This window comes from Rhinolophus sinicus, chromosome 18 (genome assembly GCF_057876585.1).
Source record: "Rhinolophus sinicus isolate RSI-liver-muscle chromosome 18, RSI-T2T, whole genome shotgun sequence".
NCBI classification, from domain to species: domain Eukaryota; kingdom Metazoa; phylum Chordata; class Mammalia; order Chiroptera; family Rhinolophidae; genus Rhinolophus; species Rhinolophus sinicus.
In genome coordinates, this window is record NC_142518.1 from 86,285,812 (window position 1) to 86,305,428 (window position 19,617).

General features: G+C 36.1%; 1 protein-coding gene across 8 annotated transcripts in view; it reads right to left on the bottom strand.

Moving 5' to 3' along the window:
• The window catches only part of TENM1 (teneurin transmembrane protein 1), a 1,194,370-nt gene that overhangs the window by 480,601 nt on the left and 694,152 nt on the right, over positions 1 to 19,617 (bottom strand). For all 8 annotated transcript variants that reach the window (XM_074324280.2, XM_074324276.2, XM_088794943.1 and 5 more), the window contains one exon: positions 7,739 to 7,977. In XM_074324280.2, coding sequence (XP_074180381.1) covers positions 7,739 to 7,977 — 239 coding nt within the window. The remainder of the gene's footprint in view (positions 1 to 7,738; positions 7,978 to 19,617) is intronic.

Below are 19,617 nucleotides of genomic sequence, written 5' to 3' on the forward strand. Positions count from 1 at the left end.
TTGAATATTTGGTTCCACTCCCTCCTGGCTTGTAGAGTTTCTGCTGAAAAATCTGATGATAATCTAATGGGCTTTCCTTTGTAAGTTACCGTCTTCTTTCCCTGGTTACCTTGAGGATTCTTTCTTTGTCATTGATTTTAGACAGCTTCAATACAATGTGCCTTGGAGAAGGCCTGCTGGGATTGAGGTAACTAGGTGTTCTATTTGCTTCTTGGATTCGAGGGTCCAGTTCTGTCCACAAATTTGGGAAGTTCTCATCGATGATTTGTTTGAATATATTCTGTTTTCCCTTCTCTTTCTTCTCTTTCTGGTATGGCCATTATTCTTATATTGCTCTTTCTGATGGAGTCAGAAAGTTCTTGTAGAGTTCTTTCATTTCTTTTAAGTCTCAAGTCTCTTTCTTCTTCCATCTGTGTCATTTCCAGGTTTCTATCTTCGATGTCACTGATTCTTTCCTCCATCTGATCAACTCTGCTACCTAAGCTGGTTATTTCATTCTTAGTTTCTTCTATTGAGTTCTAAATCTCCAGAAATTCTATTTGGTTCTTTTTTAAAATTTCAATCTCTTTCGTCAAATGCTCATGCTGTTCTTTGATTGTGTTTCTGAGTTCATTTAACTGCCTATCTGTGTTTTCTTGCATCTCGTTGAGTTTTTTCAGAACTGCAATCTTGAATTCTCTGTCACTTAAGTCACATATTTCTGTATCTTTAAGTGCCTTTTCTGGAGCTTTTTCACTTTCTTTCTGAGCTATCTTGTTGTCTTGGTTATTCATGACAATTACTGGTTTACTATTTCTCTTCCTAGACATCTACAGGAGTGGCTTCTGCAACAGGTTGATAGGAAGAGTTCTTTCTGTTGTTTTCCAGTACTTGTTGGTGGAATGTTTTATTTTGTCTCCAACCACAGCCTTTTTTTTCTCTCTCAGGCTGTAATCCTATATTTTTTCTGCACTATTCCAGCTTCTCAGACAATGGGGGTATTTCCTGGGAGACTGGCTTCTCCTCTGCTAATAGTTCTCCTTGGTCACAAGGCGCAGTGTCCGTGTGGGTATTTGGAGCGCTTTTGAAGTTCCAAAGCTCTTCCTGTACCAGATTCAGAGCCCGTGTGTTTCAGCAGTTTTGTTTACTCCTCCTGGGATCCGCCCAGATAGGTGGGGTCAGGGGCGGGGTGAGTTGTGAGAGGTGTCCCAGAGCAATGTCAGCTATCACCACCACAGCCGGTCCTCCTTCTACATTTCCCTCCTCTTTGCCAGAACTATGAATCTGTGCCTGCGGTCCACCGTTCTTAGAACAGCAAATATTCTGTGCTTTTGATGTGACAGTGGTACTGTTCCGCTTCTAGCACTGGTCATGTGGTGGCGGTGCGACCTCTGGAAGGGTAGGAAGTGGGCAGCTACTCTCAGTGCCTAAGGCTTCCATCCTGTGCTCAGCATGAGGGCTTAAACCACCGCTTTCAGTCTTCTTCCCTCAGTCTTTTCTCTGAGGTCTCTGCCATGAGCGTTGGGTTCAGCCATGTTATATGCTGTTCCCTCAGCCATGTAAGCCACAAATTGAGCCCTAGCAGTCCGAGTTCTTTCCTCTCCCACAGCTGTCGTAGTTCCGGGATGCAGCGAGCTCGGAGTACTGAGCTAGGTCTGCGTCCTGCGCCCACGCGGCTCTGTCTCCGCACTTCTTCCTTCCCCCCTCCTCTGCTTATGCAATTTGCCCACCTTTAGGTGAATTCAGAAGTGAGACTCTTCGTCTTGCCTGTCTGCCCTGCAGGGAGTCCTTTGTGTAGTTATAGTTGTTCAATTGGTGGTAAATTCTGCGGGAGATTTATAGAGGCTCACCTCATGGCACCATTTTGATCAAGCTCTATGATGTATAATTTTTTTAATGCATTGTTGCATTTTATGTATTAGAATTTTGTTTATAATTTTTGCATCTTTATTCATCAGAGATATTTATCTGTAATTTTCTTTTGTTTTGTGTCATCCTTACCAGGTTTTGGTATCAGGGTGATGTTGGCCTTAGAAAATGAGTTAGGGAATATTTGTCTCTACTTCAATTTTTTGGAAGAGTTTGAGTGGGTCAGGTATTACATCCTCTTTGAAGGTTCGGTAGAATTCTCTAGTGAAGCCATCTAGTCCTGGACAGTTGCTTTTGGGAAGGTTTCCGATGACTGATTCAATTTCCTTACTGTTCATCAATCTAGTTAGTTTTTCCATTTCTTCGTGATTTAGCCTAGGAAGACTATGTTTGTAAGAACTTGTCCATTTTTTCTAGGTTATTGAATTTTGTGGCATCTAGGCCTTCATACTATTCTTGGATGATCCTTTGTATTTTTGTGGCTTCCTCGGTAACTTCCCCTCTTTCATTTCTGATTTTCTTTATTTGTGTCTTAATCTTTTTATCTTAGTGAGTCTAGCCAAAGGTTTGTCAGTATTGTTAATCTTTCCAAAGAAGTAGCTGTTTGTTGCATTAATTAATTTTTGTATTGTCTTTTTGTTCTCTATCTCATTTAATTATGCTCTGAGTTTTATTATTTCCTTCCTTCTGCTGTCTTTGGGTTTCATTTGTTCTTGTTTTTCAAGTTCTTTAAGGTGTAACGTGAAGTTATTTATCTGGCATTTTTCTTTCTTGTGATAGGCATGTAATGATATAAATTTCCCTCTTAAAACCGATTTTGCTGCATCTCAAAAATTCTACTAGGATGTATTTTCATTCTCATTTGTTTCTATATATCTTTTGATCTCGCCTCTTATTTCTTCTCTGACCCAGTCATTCTTTAAAGTATGTTGTTTAACCTCCACATATTTGTGTTGTTTCCTTGCTTTCTTTTTGTAGTTGATATTCAACTTCAAAGCCTTGTTAGCATAGAATATGCTGGGCTGATTACATTCTTCTTAAATTTGCTGAAGCTAGTTTTATGTCCAAATATATGGTCTATCCTTGAGAATGTTCCATGTACACTAGAAAATAATGTATGGGCTGATGTTCTAGGATGAAGTGCTCTATAAACGTCAATTATGTCTATTTCATCTAATGTGTCATTTAAGGCTGATAGTTCCTTTATTTATTTTCTGTTTGTATGGTCTATCCATAGCTGTCAATGATATATTTAGGTCCCCAACTATAATTGTGGTTTGGTCAATTTCTCTCTTGAGTTCTGTTAGTAGTTGCTTGGTATATATCGGTGCTCCCTGATTGGAGACTTAAATATGGATGACTGTTATGTTTTCTTGTTGTATAGTCCCGTTTGTCATAATGAAATTTCCATCTGTGTCCCTTGTTACTTCTTTATTTTGAAGTATGTTTCATCTGATGTTAATATGGCTATACATGCTTTTCTCTGAATACCATTTGCTTGTAGTGACTATTTCCACCCTTTCACTTTGAGTCTATAATATTCTTGTAGCTGAGTTGTGTCTCTTGGAGGCAGCATATGCTTAGGTTAAGTTTCTTTTTTTAATCTAATCTCCTACTCTGCCTTTTAGTTGGTGAGTTCAGTCCATTTACATTTAGGGTGATTATTTATATATGAGGATTTCCTATCATTCTACCTTTGTTTTCTGGTAAGATTGTGTCTCCATTGTTTCTTTGACTTTTTGTTGCTGTCCATTATTTCCGTGTTGTGGTATTCTGATTTTTACCTCTGTTTCTTCTTTTTTTATGTTCTATATTTCAGTTTTGGATTTTTTTTTAAGTGGTTACCATTAAGTTTATGTAAAAGATAGTTTCCTATTTAGAGTGTTCCATGTTCTTCAGCATGCTGCCTTTCTCTATTCCCTGTTGCCGGATCAGACCTTTACTCTCTCCCCTTTTAAATTTTTGTTGTCAAAAATTATCCCTATTTATTCTGTGAGTTGATTCCTATGCTGCAGTAGCAAGTTGCCTTTTTCCTCTCTCTTTTTTTAATTTACCATTTATGTTATGTTTAAGTGTATAGTGTCCTATTTGGTGTAGTATTTGCCATTTCCTGCTTCTGTTTGTGTGTTCATAATACTACTCATGCTTTTGCATTCTTTTGCTTTAATGTTTCAGTTCGAATAGTCTGCTTCAGGGTTTCTTGTAGCGCAGGTCGTGTGTTAGGAAATTCCCACGCTTCTGTATGTCTGGAAAGGTCTTTATTCCTCCTTCATATCTAAAGCATATCTTTGCTGGATATATTATTTTTGGCTTATAATTTCTCTCTTTCAGTGGTTTGAATAATTGATTCCACTCACTGATGGTTGTAGAGTTTCTGTTAAAAAATCTGATGATAATCTACTGGGCTTTCCTTTGTAGGTTACTGTCTTTTTTTCCCAGGCTGCCTTGAGGATTCTTTCCTTGTCCTTAATTTTTGACAGCTTCAATATAATGTGCCTTGGAGAAGGCTTGTTGGGATTGAGGTAATTAAGTATTCTATTTGCTTCTTGGATTCGAGGATCCAGTTCTTTCCACAAGTTTGGGAAGTTCTCGTCAATTATTTTAGTATACTTGCTTTTCCCTTCTTCCTTTCTTCTCCTTCTGGTATGCCCATTATTCTTATATTGCTCTTTCTGAAGGTTCTTGTAGAGTTCTTTCATTTCTTTTTTTAAAAATTTTATTTTATTAAATTTATTGGGGTGACTGGTTTGGTGGTTGCCAGAGGGTAAGGAGGGTGGAGGGTGGGAGGTGAGGGTAAGGGGGATCGAATATATGGTGATGGAAGGAGAACTGACTCTGGGTGATGAACACACAATGGGATTTATAGATGATGTAATACAGAATTATTTCATTTCTTTTCACTCTCAAGTTTCTCTCTTGTTCCATCTGTGTCATTTCCAGATTTCTACCTTCAATGTCACGGATTCTTTCCGCCATCTCATCATCTCTAGCACCTAAGCTGGCTATTTGATTGTTTATTTCTTTCATTGAGTTCTTAATCTCCAGAAATTCTATTTGGTTCTTTTTTTTTTAATTCAGTATCTTTGGTAAAATGTTCATTTTGTTCTTTGATTGTGTTTCTGAGTTTATTAAACTGCCTGTCTGTGTTTTCTTGCATCTCGTTGAGTTTTTTTCAGAACTGCAATCTTGAATTCTCTGTCATTTAAGTCACATATTTCCATGTCTTTAAGTTCATTTTCTGGAGACTTCTTTTTTTCTGAGCTGCCTTGTTACCTTTGTTATTCATGGCAATTAGTGAATTATAATTTTTCCACTTAGGCATCTACAAGCAGTGGATTCTGCAGCAGGTTGATAGGAAGAGGTCTTTTTTACATTTTCCAGTAAGTGTTGGTGGAAATTTTTATTTTCTCTCCTGCTGCAGCCTTTTTTTTCTCCCTCACACTATAGCGTTATATTTTCTCTGCATTGTTCTCACACAATGGGGTGGGGTTCCCTGGAAGGAGGGCTTCTCCTCTGTGAGCAGGTCACCTGGTTCTCAGGGCACTGCCTCCTGGGGGGTGGTGGGGTGGTGTGGAGAGCTTCTGAAATTCCAAATCTCTTCCTGCACCAGTTTTAGAGCCTGTGTGTTTCAGCAGCTCTGTGTACCCCAGCAGGGATCCACCCAGTTTCATAGGGGCAGGGACGGTTGGGTTATGAGAAGTGGTTCTCAGTAATTGCAGCAACAGCCAGCACAGCCAATTCTGCACCCAAGGCTCCCTCCCCTTTACCAGAACTTGTTGGGCTGAGAGTCTGTGGTTGCAGGGTCTCAATTCTCAGAACTGCAAATATTCTGTTCTTTTGATCTGACACTGCTAGCGTTGCACTTCTAACACTGGGAGAGTAGGATGGGGTCAGCTAGTCTCTGTGCCTATGTCTTCTGTCCTCTACTTGGCAGTGAAGCCTTAAAGCACCATTTTCACCCTTCTTCCCTCAGTCTTTGCTCCAAGGTCTCTGTTGTGAGTGTTGGGTTCAGCTGTGTCATGTGGTTATCAGTCAGTAGGGACTGTGGCCATAAGGGGAGTGCTAGCAATCTGAATTCTTCGCTGTCCCATGGCTGCAGTAGCTCTGGAATGCAGGGAGCACAGAGCTCCGCACTCCGTCCGGCCAGTGTGAGGCCCACACCTCTGCACTTTCCCCTTCTCTCCTCCACTTACCCAATTTGCCCACCTTTAGATGATTTCAACTGCACGTCTCTTAGTCTTGCCTGTGTGCCACACAGGGAGTCCTTTGTGGAATTATAACTGTTCAATTTGTTGTAAATTCCAGGGGAGATTTCTAGAGGCTCACCTCATGCCACCATTTCTATGACATAATCCTCTATTGCATGGATTTTTTATACCAGTTGTTAAGTCTTATATCTCAAACATTATCTCTCTATATAGTAAAAGTTAATAGAAGATAACCTGCAAGAGTTTGTCTTATAATTGAAAAAGAACATTTTAAAGGGCCTTTAATGTATTTAGACTTCTCAAATTACTCCCTGTATTGAATGATTCCATGTTAAAATCATGTTTGTATTACAGTACTTTTTCATTTCCCATCTCCATTCCTTCAGTATTATTTCTTATTACAGCATATTAGAACCCAAATAAACACACATGTTGGGTAATCCTGAAATGTCTGAGATAAAAAACGCATCTTTTATATTATAGGGTAATATTGTCTACATTTAATAGAAGCACTGTTCAAATAAATTCATATTGTATGATGAAAATATAAAAGATAATCATGAACATCAGTATACTCGTAGGTTATGATCCTATACTGCTGAAATTATCAGTTCTTTCCCTACAAAATATATCTGTTTATTTACTTACCATCACCTGTTCTACGACTCCTATAAAACCTGATTATGTGAATGGTTTTATTGTTCACATTTTGAATAAACTAGAATCAACCAAGCTTACTTTATTACTTATAATTATAGGGAAATCCAAGCTCTTTTGTCTGTACCTTTCTGAATCATGTTCATTGTATCTATATGGGTAATTCTCCTTCAATTAGGAAATCGGATTAAACCTGAAAAGAAGTTATTAGTGACATACCAGGATAGAATTTTATTTTTCCTACCATGATATTATATTCATTCTAGGAATAGTGCTTCCAGAAAATACACGTTTCTTAAGTTAATTTACATTTTAGACTGCAGAACCACTGGAGCAAGGAAATTAATGTTCAGTCAAAATAAAATGCCATCCAGAAAAATCAATACTACTTGCTATCAAGTGAGGGTGACTTTAATCAGGGTGATTCAAAAACAATATTTTTCTTAAAAGTGGAAAGGATGCCTCATGACTGTTTTCTCCTTTACCTTGTAAAACATAGTAACCACACAGTTTTGTGGCCATTTACCTTGTAAAAATAAGAATACACTTTTTGAAGTCTCAGAGTACAACTCTGAATTCTTGGAAAGAAATTATGTGCTTGATTTTCTGATAGCTTCCAAGTAACTACTACTTTAATGAAATTGCTACCTGAAAATTCGGTAGCAGTATCACTGTTGAAGTGCAATTTAAGAAAATATCGCACATTGATACTTATGACTTCTAATGAGAAAACCATAACAACCTTTCAATTGAAGGGAAAATGGTTAACTACAGTAAATGCAATCAATAAGACCATGTTAGTAGAATAAATACTTCTTCTCAAAGAGCATTCCATACTCTCTTTAGCAGTATTTAAGGTTAGGAAGTGAAAAAATAAATAATTAGAAATCCATTTGTTATTTGTAATACTGAGCCTTGGTTCAAATTTGTAGGACCCAGAGTTGAAAGAGACTTACCCCGCACCCCTGCAAGCAAAGTAAGACTTTTATTAAGAAGAAAATTGAGGTATGGAAAAAAGGGCTTACCAATCACATAGGCTAGTAACAAAGCCAATGTCACTGTGATTGCCGTGGCGCTCAAGGCCGTGCACTTCCAATTGCAGCACCTATAAGGTTTGTTAAAGGCAAAGGCAGGTCTGGAAAAGGTGCTTCGAGGAAGTGGCCTGGGCGGCGGCGAGTACACAGTATTGGACGTCAGAGGGTAGTTCTGACTGGCTGCACTGAAGATGGCTGAAGAACCAGATCCATGTTTGAAGAGGAAATGCCTGCAAAAAGGAAACAAAAATATGGGCTATAAAACCAAGGCCAGTTGCTACAAAACACAATCTCCACCAATTTCAAACAATCAGACTTTGACGAAGTTCAGGGAAACTGGGAGGGGCACAACAAAATTTTCATATACCTAAGATTTATCTCCCAATTGCTCTTTGTGGTCTCCCTCTTGTTTTCTCATTTAGAACTTTAAGAGGAAGAAAAGGCTTCTTTGTTCCCTGACTTGCTGGCTAGTGAATTTCTCAAACTCTGAGCATTAACATCATACATTGATGTTAGTTTTTATTCTGCTCCCGTTCACTATGATACTCAATAATTGATTCAAAAACAGAAAGAGAAGTATCATCAGGAATTTAGTAATTTGAGTGGCCCAGAAACCAGTATTTTATTTAAAGATTAGCCTTCACAGACGTATTTTCACCCAGGATTTTATTATAGGAATTGTCAAACATACAGCCAAGTTGAAAAAATTTTATAATGAGCAAACATACTCACCAACTATATTCTACTGTTAACATTTGACTATACTCATTTTGTCACATATCTATCCATCTCTCCATTCCTGTCTTCATCCATTTCAGTTTCTAAACATTTCAAACTAAGTTGCATACATCAATACACTTCCCTTCACATATTTCCACTTGCATATTATTATCTACAGTTTAATATTTTATAGATTTTTAATGTAGAATTTGTGCATAATGAGTTTGGCTTTTTAAGATCCCACATATTAGTGATATACGGTATTTGTTTTCATCTTTCTTATCTCACTTAGCATAATGTCCTCAAGGTCCATCCATGAACTTGTAAAAACAGAAAGTAAAATGGTGGTTACTAGGACTAGGGGGTAGGGGAGTAGGAAAGATGTTTAAGGGTACAAAAAGTTGCAACTAGTAGATAAATAAGTCCTGGAGATTTAACGCACAGTATAGTGATTATAGACATTGACGTTGTATAATAAACATCAAACTTACTAAGGGACTAGATCTTAATTATTCTCACCACAAAAAAAGAAACAATAATTATGTATTTATGATAGAGGTGTTAGCTAATGCTACAATGGAAATCATATTGCAGTATATAAATGTTTTCAAATCAACATGTTGCACACCTTAAATGTACACAATGTTATAAGTAAATATATTTCAATTTAAAAATTATGTATGATTAAATGCACACATTTTAAGCATACATTTGCTGATATTTGACAAATAAAATCACCTGTGCAACTCAAACCCCTATCAAGATACAGAACATTTCCATAACCCCAGGACATTCCCTCCTGCCTTTCTAAGTAAATACCTATCTGAACCCCTAAGGTGCAAGCCCTTTTTTGCATTTTTTTCTACAAGGCATTACTTTTGCCTGACCTGTAACCTCATACTGCTGTCATTTTTGAATTACTATAGGATAATTACTGACTGCTCATAAATATTGTAATATGGATATTTCATAAACAGTAGTCATTTATTCACATGGAAAGAGTTGCTAAAAACAAATAAATGAGGTATGGTTTTTTTGGCATATACTTTACACTTACTGAGTGCTAAGTGTTGTGCACTGTGCTAAACACTCGTTATCTCAGTTATTCTTCTGGCATGAAATAGGCTACGTTATCCTCATTCTGCATTTAAGATAATGGAGGCCTAAAGAGCTTGAATGACTTGTTTAAATTCACCTAACAAGTTAATGACAGAGTCAGAATAGGAACCCAGGTCATTCTGGCTCCAAAGTCCTTAATCTTAACTACTCTACTATGTCGCCTGGAGCAGTGAAATGCACTGCTAAACAAAACACATTCTGGTGCTACATTTTAATGTACTACAACAGAAAACCCCTCCACTAAACAAAGAGGCAACATCACTTTGTACATGTGACATATGCCCCAAGCATAAATCATTAAGATTATTCAAAGACCGCTTTCCTGCTTCCATTTTTAAAGAACAAAAGCATGTATATTTCAAGGAAAAAAGAACTCCACAAGCCAGTTAATGAAAAATATTCACATTAGAGAATTTTGCTTTAATATCATGAGGGTAAAGGTTATTTAAAGGGCTAGGTTGCTGAGGGGAGTGCAGGCAGATCACAAGCCTTTCTGGAGGGCAATTTGGTACTATGTATTAAAAGACTTTAAATATGCATATTCTTTGACCCAATAATTATGCCTATAGGAAATTAACTTTAGGAAATGATGTGTACAACAATGTGTAGAAGAAGTCATTCACTGCAGTGTTACTCAGTATAATAGCAAAAAATAAACACCCAAATGTTCAATAATAGGTATGTGGCAAAATAAATAATTTTACAAACACATAGTAGGATACTATACAACAATTACAAATTGTGTTGTAAAAGAATATCTGTACAGTAGAAAAAGTATTTACAGATATCACCACGGGAACAAAGGTAGGCTTCAAAACAGTATGCACAATAAAATACAATTTTTAAATTAAAAAAGTATATATACATACTGGCGGTGCCAAAAAAGGTACAAGTTTTAAGAGATGTTATCTATGTATTATATTTTGAAGTTGAATTGATTTATGGTAGCAATGTGTAGTATGACGTTTGCTCAAAAGACGACATTAATCAAATGAATGCTAGTGTCATTCATTATATTGCAATTTTAATACAACTTTTTCCTTTCTTAAAATGTGTGTACAATTTTTGGCACCCTCTGTATATGTTAATGGAAAATAATTTGTGTTACCTGTGGATAGTGGGGGTATTTTTAAAGTTTTCTGCCTTGAGCTTGTATTGCTTTTGTAACTACTAATCAGGAAGATTGGGGGTGGAGTGATTGAAAAAACTGCATTGGCTAACACCAACTACATGTACAGTTGTTTCAATTTATGTGAACAAGATTTATTGAGCATCTAGAAAGGCCAGGCATCAAAGTAAGTACTTTATATGCATTATTTTGATCCTCATATATCTGTGAGTTTGATACTATTATTCTAATCTTTCAGATGATAAAACAAAGATCAAAAGAGGTTTAGTAGGAGTAGAGTGGTGATTGTAGTTATCATAATAATAGTAATAAGAGGTAACATTCATTAAGTGCTTACTTGTGCCAGGCACTGTTCTAAATACTTCATAAAGCATTTTATCATTTAATCTTTACAACAACCCTATTACACAAGTACCTCCATGCATATGAGAAAAACATGCACAAAGAGGTTAAGTAACTTGTCCATTGTCCCACAGCTAGGAATAGGAGAAGCTGAGGTTCAAAACTCAGCAGTTTGGTTCCAGAGCCATGCTCTTACCCACTACAATACAATATACTATACTAAGGTTATGCAGGTAGTGGGCACATTAAGATTTGAATCCAGGCCTATTAGTCACAGAAGAAGCATGTTTGGTGTTGATTTTGACATGTAGATGATATTGGATTGAGCCATGCTTTTTACGCTGTTTCTTTGGGACCAATGACAAAAATATAATAATGATGGCTACACAATCAGAGTTGGAAGGGATCTCAGAATTCATTTAGTAACCCAACACCCTCATTTTGCAGTTAGGGAAATTGAGGTCCAGAGAATATGTGGATTACCTAAAAGTAACATAAGTAGTTAAAGGTATCAATGAACCTGGAATTGGGGACTTCCAAAATGGTGTATTTTCATTGCCCTGTGCTACCTGCCAACCACAGTCTTCACTGGACTAGCACTAGGTTCTAATCTCCTGGGTTAATTGAACCAGGCCAAACAAAAACAATCTGTTGCAACAGTAGTACACAATATGTCTATTCTTCTCCACGTCACGTGTTCTTATGGTAACTTTTAAAGACCATCCTAACTATTTTGGATGAATGGGGAAGCGTTACAAAGAAGCTACCCTTTAGTTGTTAAGAACCTAAAGGAGTACTTGCTTCTTCTAAAGGCACACAAATTTATGCCCAGAATGGAGAAATATATGTAGTAGAAATAATACATATATTTTATTGAAAAACTGACTCACGCATTATGCTCCTTCCATTGGAATGAACTTCCTCTTTAGGCCCTGAAATAATCTCCTCCATATCATAAGGAAGTGGATTTCTTTAATGTCTGGTTAGCTCCCCAAGTCTGTGTTTTCCCCTTTGGGTATCTAATTGAGTAGTTAGCAAAAAGCTTAACACTGTACACACAGCATAGTGGAATAGCTTCCCCATCTCCCCACCCATGCCCTGTGGTTACTCTGGAGGTGACAAAATGTCACTTACATAAAACTGATCCTATACAGCAACAATCTGATATGTTCCTGTAGGATAAAAGAGAAACCTAGCAGTATGGTGCTCTTTTATTCAATGTTTGAAGGTAAAATAGTCAATACTTTGCATATTTATGAAGGAAAACAATTGGATTTTTGAGACATCATAAGTGGCCCAATATGTTGGATATTGATTTGGTTTGGTATATCATTAAGAGGTAGAAGAAAGACGAAGAAAGATGGCATTGTTGGCTATTAGGACGGCAATTACAAGCAATAATCAATATCCCTGAGCACTGTAATTTCATCCTGGTATACACCAAAAGATTTCCAAGTTCAGTTTCATAAATAAAATATTACAGCACAATGAATAAATTCAACAGTCGCAGCGGAGCAACATCTAAACTAATTCATATTTGAATAGAATCCAAATCACAGTCCTCAGTGAAAGGAGATAATAAAATGAGTTCACATACTAAGGTTCCTGTTTTCTTATTAACAAGATCAGATTAAGATTCTGTGCTGAAAGAAATCTCTACTTTAATGTGCATCATGAAAAACAGCAACGCAAATGCTCTGTATTGTCATAGGCTTTGCATTCCACTGTTGTAAAGTGAAACTACTGCCTAAATGTGTTTTCATAGTCCCTGAAAAAAGTAGGAGCATAAAGACAAATGCAAAGTGCTAGACTTCAGCTATGTGCTCATAAAATCAGATCATCTGTCTAAGCACATTGCTTTTCCCTGGGGACCTAAGGATATACTAAAATGTTGCTATCAATTTCATGCAATTTGTTTTTTTCCATAGAGCAAATGATAAAAATGCAGTTCAAGAGTTTATGTGTAAGTAGTACTCTCTTTTGCATCTGTTTTAATATTCAAGTTCAAATTTAAAAAGGAAAAAGCAAGGTATTGCCAAAAGGAAATGGGCATATAAGAAAATTGGAAAAAAAAAATCTTCAAGACTGATGAGACCCAGTGGTGGTAAGTGGGAATATAATAATCGCTTCTGTAAGGATTTTAAAATCACCTATGAAAAGAATAAAAATGTATTCTCTTTTGAAACCCCTCACACTACATAATTCTGAGGGTATCTGTTAGTGTAATGTGGCAGTTAAAATTTTATAGGAAACAGACAGAAATCTACAGCTTTGTAACAACAGATGCATAAATAACCAATGAACTTTTTCTTTTACATCATATAAACTTACTTGTGAAACAAGTATCTAAACCTGTATTCCCTTAGCTATAAGCATTTTGACTTATTTTTATACCTAGAAGAAGGAATTCAACTTATATCTAGTTAGAAGCTGAGAATTAAAGGAAGTTGTTAAAACCACAAAGCATACAATTTACCATCATAACCATTTTAAAATGTACAGTTCAGTTGTGTTTAGTATATTTACATTGTTGTGAAAGAGATCTCCAGAACATTTTCATCTTGCAAATCTGAAACTCTATTTCTTAAACAATTTCCCTTCTTTCCCTTCCCACAGTCCCTAGTAACCACAATTCTACTTTTGATTTCTATGAATTTGACAACTTTAGATTCCTCATATATGTGGATTCATACAGTATTTGTCTTTTTGTGACTCATTTATTTCACTAAATAGTGTCCTAAAGGTTCATTCATGTGTAGCACGTGACAGGATTTCCTTTCTTTCAAGGCTGAATAATATTCCGTTGTCTATATATACACCACATTTTGTTTATTTATTCATTTACAGGTCATTTGGGCTGCTTTAACTTCTTGGCTGTTGTGAATAATACTTGTACTGCTATGAACATGGGTGTGCAAATATCTCTTTGAGATCCTGCTTTAAATTACTTTGAATATAAACCCAGAAGTGGGATTGCTGGATCATACAGCAGCTCTCCTTTTAGATTTTTGTTTGTTTTGTTTTGTTTTTGAGGAACCTCCATACTGTTTTCCATAGCAGTTGCACCATTTTACAATCCCACCAACAGTGCACAAGGGTTCCAATTTCTCTACATTCTTCTTAAGACTTATTTTTTTATTTTTGTGGTAGTAGCCATCCTAATGCGTGCGAGGTGACATCTCATTGTGGATTTGATTTGCATTTCTCTGATTAGTGATGCTGAGCATCTTTTCATCTGCTTATTGGCTATTTTTGTATCTTTTTTGGAGAAATGTCTTGTCATAGGTATTTATTCTTATGCCTTCAAAAATACAAGACAATAAAAGAAAATGTCATGCTGAGCCAGCCACATTTTCTTCTCTGACAAGAATATCTAGTGTTGTTTTGTGGAAATGCATAGTGTCTGGCCAAGATATCAACCTCAACATTTCTACTCTTCCCTTAATAGCCCATTCTTGATATTCTTCTTGAGCTTAAATGGCATTATCAGCTTTTACAACCTCTTGGGGTAACAAATTGTCTTTCTCCACTGAAAACTACATAATGGGGGATGTAATTTTATTTGTCCTAAGGTTCTTTCTTCCAAATTTTAAGCCACCCCATCCATCCATACCCTCTAAACCTTATATGCCAAGTGTTCATAAAGAGTCTACTCGTTCCATGTCGTTCAAAAATTTTGAAAGTTTTTTTTCCCAAAGAGTTTCAGGATACCCATCTAAGCCTTAATTATTCTAGGCTTAAGTTTTAGTTGTACAATCTACTTTTAAATGACAATACTCTATGGTCTATTTTAGTATTCTTATGATTTTGTAACTGGGTAGTTAGTAGCTAATGGGAGAGCTCTTTTAAAAATCATTTTATGTCTATTATTCCCTCTCTTCTTTTAATCAGAAGTGATATCTGCCCTACCTCCTCAACTGCCTCTGGAGTATATATTCCTTGACTTGGGCAGGGACCAAGTCTTAATTTCCAAGTACGTTGTTTCACACTTTAAAGGTACTCAGTGAATATATATTTATTTATATGCCTTCACTCCTTCTAAAAGGCTCTTGAGTCACTGTGCAAAACGAATGAGATTTGGGAACTCTAAAATAAGTGTTTTCACTAGTGAGCAACTATCTCTTGGTTTATCAAATGTAAAAGGTCAACTATATGCTTTCATTTTGTTTTCCAATAATTTAAAAGAAACAAAAAGTCAAATAAATAGTTGATTCACATTTCATCTCTTTGAGACATTTGGGTAACAAAAGAATCACTGCTAAAAAAATACTAATAATTAGAAATAATCACTGTTAATGATAATGGCAACAGCGATACCCATTTACTGAACATCTACTAAGCACCAGACACACTTCCAGGGACTTTGTGATTTTTTCCCTCACCTAATCCTCACAATAACCATATATGGTAGAAGATATTATCCACATTTCATAGCTGAGGAGGCTGAAGATCAGCTATTAAGGTAAAATAAATTTCCCAAGGTCACACAACTGTTAAGTGATGGAGCAGGGAAGCTACTTCTGTTTTGTTGATTACTAGATCATAAGCTACATGAGAGTAGAAATGTCTCATCCTATTTAATGCTATATCTCCAGCATCTAAATGGTGCTTAACAAACAGTAGGTTCTCCATAAATATTTTTAAATTCATGCATGAACTATAAAACCTGTTCATTAACCACTGTGCACATATTAACTCATCTGGCATTTTACTGTTTTAAAATGAATATATACATATATATGATTAGTATTCCACTGAATATGTTTTTAAGGAAATATTTCTTTCAACTCTTAAAATTACAGACATGATGAAATAATATCAGGGGGGTACCACACTTATAAAAGTGAGCTGATTGTTATGTCTTCTTGTGTAGAAAACAGGGGACATCAGAATATTTTTCACGCAACAGTACATCATATTTTCCTATATAAACATTTCTGTAACAGGATATTTGGAGATAAATTGGAGTTAAGAGGGCAGGCATAAATATATAAATGCTGGAGAAAAAAAATCACTATATATTCTATAATGTTTTGACCAAGTTGCTTTAGTAGACCCCAAAATAAATTAAAATAAATAATTACCTTCCACTTCATAATAATTTCCTTTCAAGTAATCTCCTCATTCTCTTCCTACAAGCTAGATCCATGCTCTGTAGATATAACTTTAATTTAAAAACTGATACTAAAAGTTCCTATAACAATTGAAGGATAAATATCAAGTTAATATTTTCCATTAATGTAAGTGTTCCTGTATTAAAAGACTCTGGCCAATATAATAAAATTATTTACTTAGATAAGTTAACTTACCATTTTTTCATTCTGTTTTTATTTAATAGCAATTTATAGCCTGAGATATGATGTGGAACTATAATCCTTTCAAAGTAGAAAAAATTTGGAAAGCTATTGGTGGGTAGATTTTTAATCCTCTTATGATTTTATACATCTGCTCCATACATGAATCATGTAATGCCACCCCATAGTTTTCAGTAGTTCATTTCCCAACAGGAACCATTTTAAATGGGAATAAACATGTGACCTAGTCAAATTTTATGAGCACATGTTTAAAACTAAACCAGATCCCAAATTTTCTAGGATTTTAAAAAATTTCTTCATTTTGTAAAGAAATTCAAATTGTACTTGCCTTTGCAAAAGCTGCAAGTCCATTCCCAATTTTACTCACCAGAAAAACTTGCTGATTTTATAGCATTGGTTTCACTGGTTACTTGCCATATCCATCTGTTGATCATCTCTTTATCTGTCTGTCTATATCTATCTATCTATCTATCTATCTATCTATCTATCTATCCATCTATCATCTATCTATTTACAATTTTTTAGAAGAGTGGGTAGCGGACAGAGAATTATATACCCTGATTACCTTTTTATTCATCCTCATTTTCTACAGACCTGTATTTTCCTTGTTTATTTTATGAGCCAGTTGACATGGTATACTTTCCTGTATCATTTGTTTTTACTGAATTGTAATATATATTAGTCAGGACATCTTCTTTCAAAGAAAGAGCACTTCAAATTAATTACAAAGGAGTACAATAAGAACAGAACCTAAGAGTTTCTCACTAAACTCTTCAGACTGAAAATGTAGGTTACTTTTCCAATGCAAATTTTGAAGGCTGTTGATCAACATTTGCCTGACATTAGCTTTCATTTCTTTGCAAATCTTAATTATATGTGTACATTAAAAGCAGGAATGCTTGGGGCAGGGGGTGGCTGGTTCGCTCAGTTGGTTACAGTATGCTGCTGATAACACCAAGGTTGCAGTTTCGATCCCCACATTGGCCACTGTGAGCTGAGCCCTCCTTAAAAAAAAAAAAAAGCAAGAATGCTTTGTTTTTTTTATCTTTTAATAAGTCTATGTTTGTTTGTTTGTTTGTTTATAATTAAATGTATTGGGGTGACAATGGTTAGTAAAATTACATACATTTCAGGTATACATTTCTATAATACATCATTTATATATCACGTTCTGTGTTCACCACCCAGAGAAGGGGGTAAATGGGGTCAAGAATGATTTATAATACCATAAAATAAGAAATGACACTCAAATCAGTATTCTAACCTATGCAGCATAACATTTCTGTATGGGACAAACTGGCAAAGGGCCTGGTTGTCCTCTGAAATACCAGTCTCAAAACCAAAGATGTGGCCTGAGACAGACACGGTCCACTTCTGACCAACATCCATGTTTTCCTTTCTTCCTGATCATACAAATAGACTACATTTCCCAGTCACCATTTCCACTAGGTATGGTTACATGACTAAATTATTGCTAATGAAATGTGAAGAGTGAGCCAAAGTGGTATTTGACACTTCCAGTCTTCACACTTAAAAACTCCCCCTACCCATGATTCTCAATCCCCTTCTCTGTCCACTGGTAAAAGAGAGCAGAATCAAATGTGGAAGGAGCCTAGAACATTCATTCCATGGAATATTATGAAGTCATGAAAAATATTAAGACTTTTAACCACATTAACATATTAAATATGCTGATCATTGTCTCTCAGCACAATGTCCTCGAAAGGGTATCCTTATCCATGACCCTACAAACCCCACCCCCCAGTGCTCACAGCCATAGATAATTGGACCAGAATTAGATATCCAGCCTCAGAGGCAATCATATTCTCTCTCTCCCTTCTTCCCCCATCTCTATCTCTACCTCTCTCAGAAATCTAGACACAGAAACCCTGTCAGCTAGTGAAGCAAAGATGGAAGTTTACATTGAGCCATAGCAGCAGGTACAGCATTATAGAGGAATAAATAAATTGCATGTAGAATGAGCCTGAGAACAGAGTGTATGTGCAGAGAGAAGCAGATATGAAATATCATGTGGCCCAGAAATAAATAGAAGAATGAAGAGAGTTCCATTTCTCATTATGTCTCTGATTGTCCTTCTTTTTCTGTGAGCTTATCCTGTATCATTTTATAAAACCTCCATTTTACTTGATATAGTTTTAAAGCATTTCTTTTCCCATTAACCAGATAATTTTTAAGGCAATAAGGAATTTTCCACGCTGGGGAAAAGTAAAAACCAGAATTCATATGTGCAGAACAACCAAAATTATGTGTTGTCCCCTCCCACATGAAACCCAAATCAACTATAACTCCAAATCCTACTGTGCAGAGATCTGATCTACAAGAAAAGACCAGGAAATCTTAATTGTGACTACCTTGGAATTTGCAGTTATTTTTCTTTGTGATTTCCCATGTTTTTCCTGTTTTTGAAATGAAGGTGTACTACTTCTAAAAGTTCCTTCATGATCTGGCCGCTGCAGGCCTCTCAGCCTCACTATTGCTACTGTCCCCGATGCCCTCTAAGCTCTGGCCATCCTATTTCATATGCGGTTTCCCAAATGTGCCATTTTCTTTCAGGCTTCTGTGTCCTTGTAAGCATTTTAGCAAAATACAATACTAGACGAGCTGATAAATGTCCGAGAATAGTGTAGATCTAAAGAAAAGGCAGGAGAGAGAGAATAAAAAGTGAATCTAGGGAGAATGAAGAGTGTAGAAAAGAAAGCAATAGAATAAGAAACGACATTTTATAGATAGGTAGGTGGTAGATAGATGTGGTTGTATATGCAAGGGTAGAGGATCATTTTTCAGTTTCTTTGGGGAGTCACTCTGGCTGCCCTTGCTATACCTGTCTAGATCTGATCTAAATAATCAGCAACGATACACTGTATTTTTCCAGCTTTTTGCATTCCCAGAAAAAAATTAAGTATATGTACAAACAGGTACATTTTCAGTGTGTCAAAATATATTCCTCTTGCTTAAGACTCTTACATAGAAATGCTGGGTATGATAAGTTAATTGGGAATAAAATTACATGAGGAGTCACCACTATATTAAAAGGAAACCAACTGACGGGTAGTGGGGAGCTTAGACCTAAATGGATTTAGTTTAATGGTTGTTTTAGTCCATTCAGGCTGCTATACCCAAATACCATAAATTGGGTGGCTTATAAACATCAGAAATATGTTTTTCACAGTTCTGGAGGCTGCAAGTCCAAGAACAGGCTGGCATGGTTGGGTTCTGGCAAAGGA